At 39.0% G+C, this 6639-nt stretch overlaps 1 protein-coding gene across 7 annotated transcripts in view; it reads left to right on the top strand.

Annotated features, from left to right (window-relative positions):
• The first annotated feature begins 2498 nt into the window (after positions 1–2498).
• Positions 2499–6639, top strand: part of LOC143661546 (uncharacterized) — a 57364-nt gene continuing 53223 nt past the window's right edge. For all 7 annotated transcript variants that reach the window (XR_013164682.1, XR_013164681.1, XR_013164678.1 and 4 more), the window contains exon 1: positions 2499–2644. Coding sequence is in view for 1 of the 7 variants with exons in the window: in XM_077135091.1 (XP_076991206.1) it covers positions 2593–2644 (52 nt within the window). In the remaining 6 variants the exon portion in view is untranslated. The remainder of the gene's footprint in view (positions 2645–6639) is intronic.

Here is a 6639-nt window from a genome sequence, read left to right as displayed (position 1 = left end):
AAGACACCATTTTCCCACTCACATCAGATTTTCACATAGGCCATATCCATGGTCTCTCCTATCTCCCCATCCAGTTTTCTTTATATGCTTAAATCTGTCTTATCTTTTCAAGTCCAAGCTTAAATGTCTCTTTGCTTTCTCTGATTGCTCCCTTCCCAGACTTTTAATATTCTTGTACTTCTATTTTACTTTACTTATCACAAATTACTGCAATTGATAATTAAACAGACTCTGATGCCCACTACATTATAAGCTTCATGAGATTAGGGAACACCTATATCTAAGTTTGGTGTCTCCTTGGCTTGCTTCTATGCCTCATTTATAGTATGTATTCTATTAATGAATGCTGCATAGATGAGTGCATATCTTATTATGTGAACTTGAACAAGACACTTATCTTATTTGGGTCGCTATTTTCTTCTTGACTGACATGAGAGCACCAAGTTAAAATGGTACTAAAGTGTCATCCAGTTTTAAAGTTATATGAATTTGCAATTAAATTTATTGCATCCAAGGAATATTACAGAGCCCTCAAAATAGCGATAAGATAGTGATACATTTCTATCTTTGATTTGGAGTCATATATTTTAAAAAGTTTATAATCCTTACTTGCACCTAAGGTTAATAATATATATCTCCTGCTAAATATCTTTTTAATGATGATAATCAATGGTCACCATTATGCCACAGTTCAAGAAGAGTTTCAGCCCTTACCATTCTTGGATTTGTGTTCTCTAGAATATTACATCCTCAGCAAGATTTGGCATGTTTACAGAAATTGCAAGACATGTTCTTCTTAAAGAATTTGGGTCCAATCTAAAGGACCAAATGTCTCAAGATGGGAACTAGTAAATATTTCTCTCAACTAAGCTGAACCTTTGGGAGGTGAACCATCAATAGCCAGATGGTGGCCAACTCTTGGGTCTTTAACTCCTAAATAAGAAAATGATCTATTACATTTTTGGTGGGTCTACAGATTGTCCAGGCAAAGAAACAGTTGAATCGAGATAGTATTGATGGCAAAGAGAAGCAACAAAGTATCTGAGTATAAAACATGCAGAGAAAAATTTTCAAGTTTTCTGTTCTTCATTTTTGGATGATCCCAAAGGTGAGAAATAATCTACTGTCAAAGGGAGTCATTCTGGGGAACCATGCAAATCAACAGACATAGACACGATGTTTTGTCCCCAGAGAAGCTGAGAAAAGGTCAGAGCTTTATACAAGGAGAACGAGCCAATTAAATGCCAAAATGAAGCCAGTGTACCATGTGCCCCCAAAATAAAGCTAGCTATGCATTCTTATTAGCTTCTGTTTGAAGATTCCCTCAAGCTTGAGCCGTATTCATTGTCTTTTCTCCTCTCCTGAATCGGAAATATAACCAACTTCCTGTTTCTACGTATCTGTTCTTGACTTTACAGATTTCATCCATTTCTGTTTTGCTGTGTTTATGATTTCACATATCTGCTCTGTGACAGTGTGCTATTGGAATTAAAAGTTCTACATCTAGGATTATTTTTCCAAGTTATTGCCTTTTGGAACAAGAATCTATTCTTTAGCCCTCCTGCCAACCTGCAGTTGTTTGTAAATGATATACTGGTTTGAAGACTCGGATACTTTGAAATGCGGAGAGAAAATCATGGAAGATGAAAGATTTTGATTTGAAGCTGAAATTCAGAGAAAAGATTAGTGGTGGTGTTTGAGCAGGCAGTGCATCAACATGGCCCTCTATTAGCTAGAAGTGCCAGTATAGAGAAAGCAGAAGGTGACTTGAGGAACAAAATAAAACTAGGCCCACCTCTGCTTATTCAAATACCACCCACAACTTTCTGGGAGAAGAACATATGCAGAGCATATTTGAAAACATTATAAGGCATGCATAAAGTACAATATTAGTCAATTTTATATGCTCAGTTGCATGAAATCTGTGTGTTTAAAAAATATAATAATTTGCATTTCATGGCTTTTGATAACCTCAGGAGTGCACTTGAAATTCAGCACATGCCCACAGCACCTCCCAGCTCACCCCATTTTTAACTGAAGACCAATGGTTTCTATTAAGGGATCAGGCAGGGCCTCTGACAAGCCAGTCAATAACTATGTGAGGTTACTTCATTAATGCTATAATGGCTGATAGAGTGAGAGGCAAAAAACAGGTTCCTGACAGCAGCAAATGAAAATGATAGAGATTCCTGAAGCAATGCGCCTTTCCTTTGTCATTGTCTTTTGCTTCGCTTATTCAAAATGTGGCATTTATGTATTCAGTCTTGATGAATGTTGCAGGCTTTAAGTACTTTTTCCATCTCTAATGCAGTGCCGATTGCACATTGTTCTCTCCTTCTCTCTCTCTCCCCCTCTCCCTCTCTCTTTCACTCTCTCTTTTTTCCTATAACCTCTGCTGTCAAGGCACGCAGGCTGAAGGGTTGCAGGCACTGGCTAAATAGCTTTTGTGCTGTAAATGGTGAAGGTGATGGGACAATGCATCATAAAAGCTGGCTGGGTCATAGAGCACAGTGCTTGGTGGGAGCTGGACCCTGCAGCTAAAATGGTGCAGGTGCCCTGGTCCTGCCACCGTCTCTCCTTTATTAGGAAGCCATGCAGAAACCACCCAGGAAATTGAAGACATCTCCGTGGACTTCAGATAGGGGTGAGCTTGGGAGAGGAAAACTCACTGTAGCTGAATCAGGAAGCCTCATAACCATGGCATTTCAGTTAGCTACATGTGGAACCATGTACAGGGTGGGTTGAGTATGAGGGTTTGGCTTCCGGAGGCTGAAGTTCTTTTCTGCTTCTAAGTGCCTTGATGGGCACAGACTATACTCTGGTCTTTGAAGGGACCATGTATCCTGTTTGGATGATTAAAAAGGAAGATAGACTGATAGGTCTCTGGCATCAAAAACAGGGAGTCTTAGTGAAGCCAGAGAGGAAAGGGCAGACATTTCCCTGGATTACTTCTGGACACCTCCTTTGAAGGAGGTCATAGTCAGGCAAAGGGTAGAGACACAAGGGAGCCGAAATTGAGAGGTTCTTGGTGCCCATTCCAAGGTAGGTTTATTTAGCCTAACAGGCCAGATTTACTGCAGTCTCTGCATTGTCGGTGGTGTGAGAATTGTCATCTGTTTTGGAGATGTGTGTGCATGTGTGTGTGTGTGTAAATATATATATTTTTAAATTTCCCTACCCTTCTCCCAGTGAATTGGTTTACTTTGTGAGGCCCTTAGCTTAAGCTGGCAGAACATCAGAATAACACCCACACAGGCAGAGGCAAGAGGCAAGGAAAGCTGGAGTGAAAGCTGAGATGACTCCCAATTCTCTATGGCTTCTCCCCACACAACTTGGGTGGCAGGACATGGCTTCAAATTGCCACCATGTTTCATAAGAACTGACCCAAAAGCTTTGTGAAGGAGGTTGCACACAGATATAAACAAACAAAAGCCAATTTATCAAAATACATAATTATAGTCTAGAAGTTCATTCAGGTGCCTTGCCTGGCCAGAAGCACCTTAGTTAGCAGAAAAGACTGACATTTGCATTTTATCCCCTATGGTTCCATCAGATAAAGAAGGGTAGGCAGGTAATGCTCTCCTATCTCTGGGATGACAGGAATTCTTGGCTAATTGAAGATTGGGTTGCCCTTAATTACATAGTATTATGGGCTGTGCAGCTCCAGTTACTTTGGCAATTACAAGATTCTATTTTCATTGTGCTTTTTCTCATTGGTCCTTACCAATTACTCATTTGGTAGGCATTATTCTGTCTGGCAAATAAGAACCCTTGTGCAGTGAGAGGATCAGCAACTTGGCCAAAGTGATGGAGTAGCTTCCTTGGTCCAATTCCTCTTCATCTGTCCTGGTGAACAGCATTTTAATGAGATGAGAATATTGTTTCAACCATTCATTTTGTTTTACTTAAAAGTAAGGTATTTTGGGTTGAATAATTGTGCCCACCCCTCCACAAAGATCTTTTCAAGATGTAACCACTTCCCAAAATGTGATCTTGTTTGGATATAGGGTCTTTGAATATGTGATTAGTTAAGATGAGGCCAAACTGGATTAGGGTCAGCCCTAATCCAATATGACTGGTGTCCTTATAAAAAGAGGGAAATTTAGGCAGATAGATGAAGGGAGATCATCACTTGATGGAGGCAGGGATTGAAGTGTAGCAGCTGTAAGCCAAAGAATGCCAAGGATTTCTGGTAAACCATCAGAAACTAGGAAGAGGCAAGGAAGGGTGCTTCCCTACAGGTTTTAGTAGGGGCATGTCCCTGCTGATATGTTGATTTTCAGACTTCTTGCCTCCAAACCTGTGAGTCAATGCATTTCTGTAGTTTTAAGTCATGGAGTTTGTGCTAATTTGTTAGAGCTGCCGTAGGAAATGAAGACATAAGGTATCCATAAACAATCCATAGAATTAAATTGTGTGCTTTGAAAAGCACATATAAAATTTTTTATATTGCTGTGATGTATTATAACCTGCTTTGTTTCACTCTACATTAAAGTTTTGACATTTGTGTTGATAAATATAGAAATAACCCATTCATCTTAACTGCTGTATAGTACTCCATTGTATAAATATATAACCATTCCTTTGTCCATTCTTCTACAGAAGGAATCTGGAGTATCTGTAATTTTTTACTGTGATGAAAAGCACTGCAATGAACATTTTTAAATGTGTTTCCTGGCGCTCATAGCAAGAGGTTCTCTAGGCCATACTTCCAGAATAGGAATTACTGAATCATAGCACATTTATATTTTCAGCTTACCTAGATGTTGCCAGAGTGTTTGCCAAAGTAGTCATTCCACTGTATCCTCCCGACAGTAGAGTATGAACATTCCCATTTTTCCACAAATTTATCAATACTTAATATTGTCAGGATTTATAACTGTCTCCTTATCTGATGAGAGTGAAGTTGTGTCTTCTGATGTTTGTACTGCTTCCTAACAACAATAATCACAGTGACCAGAATTTATTGAGCATTTGCCAAATGCTTGATTCTTTAATCTTTGTTCCATATCTTACTTAATCTTCACTAGAGTCCTATAAAGTAGGCATAGTCATTATCACCTGTATTTTGCAGACAAAGTGTGCCAGTTTGAATCTGTTGTGTACCCCAGAAAAGCCAAATTATCTTCAATATTGTTGGATGGGATCTTTTTTATTGTGTCCATGGAGATGTGACTCATCCAATTGTGAGTGGTATCTTTTGATTAGGTGGTTTCCATGGAGATGTGTCTCTACCCATTCAAGGTAAGGTTGCTTATTGAGGGAACCATTTGGAAAGAACCAACAGAGCCCACACAGCCAGAGATCTTTGGAGATGCCGGAGGAAAACATTCCCGGAGAAGCCTTATGAAAGGAGGAGAGAAAGCTAGCAGGCATCACCATGTGCCTTCCCAGCCAACAGAGGGGTTCTGGCTACATCGGCCTTCCTTGAGTGAAGGTAACTGCTTGTTGGTGCCTTAATTTGGATGTTTTCATGGCCTTAGAACTGTAAACTTGCAACTTAATAAACTCCCTTTTTAAAAGCCTTTCCGTTTCTGTTCCTGTTGAAAACACTTCAAAGGATAGGAATACAAGGGAACTTCCTTAAAATGATAGAGGGAATATATGAAAAACCCACAGCTAATATCATCCTCAATGGGGAAAAATTGAAAACTTTCCCCCTAAGATCAGGAACAAGACAAAGATGTCCATTATCACCACTATTATTCAACATCGTGTTGGAGGTTCTAGCCAGAGCAATTAGACAAGAAAAGGAAATACAAGGCATCAAAATTGGAAAGGAAGAAGTAAACCTATCACTGTTTGCAGACGATATGATACTATACGTCGAAAACCCGGAAAAATCCACAACAAAACTACTAGAGCTAATGAATGAGTACAGCAAAGTAGCCGGTTACAAGATCAACATTCAAAGATCTGTAGTGTTTCTATACACTAGCAATGAACAAGCTGAGGGGGAAATCAAGAAATGAATTCCATTTACAATTGCAACTAAAAGAATAAAATACTTAGGAATAAATTTAACTAAAGAGGCAAAAGACCTATACAAAGAAAACTACAAAAAACTGTTAAAAGAAATCACAGAAGACCTGAATAGATGGAAGGGCATACCATGTTCATGGATTGGAAGACTAAATATAGTTAAGATGTCAATTCTACCTAAATTGATTTACAGATTCAATGCAATACCAATCAAAATCTCAACAACTTATTTTTTGGAAATAGAAAAACCAATAAGCAAATTTATCTGGAAGGGCAGGTGCCCTGAATTGCTAAAAGTATCTTGAGGAAAAAAAACAAAGCTGGAGGTCTCGCGCTGCCGGACTTTAAGGCATATTATGAAGCCACAGTGGTCAAAACAGCATGGTACTGGCATAAAGATAGATATATCAACCAATGGAATCGAATAGAGTGCTCAGATATAGACCCTCTCATCTATGGACATTTGATCTTTGATAAGGCAGTCAAGCCAACTCACCTGGGACAGAACAGTCTCTTCAATAAATGGTGCCTAGAGAACTGGATATCCATATGCAAAGAATGAAAGAGGACCCGTATCTCACACCCTATACAAAAGTTAACTCAAAATGGATCAAAGATCTAAACATTAGGTCTAAGACCATAAAACAGTTAGAGGAA

Source organism: Tamandua tetradactyla, chromosome 17, assembly GCF_023851605.1.
Source record: "Tamandua tetradactyla isolate mTamTet1 chromosome 17, mTamTet1.pri, whole genome shotgun sequence".
NCBI lineage: Eukaryota > Metazoa > Chordata > Mammalia > Pilosa > Myrmecophagidae > Tamandua > Tamandua tetradactyla.
Note: the sequence above shows the minus strand (reverse complement) of the source record. Positions and strands in the feature narration are given on the sequence as shown.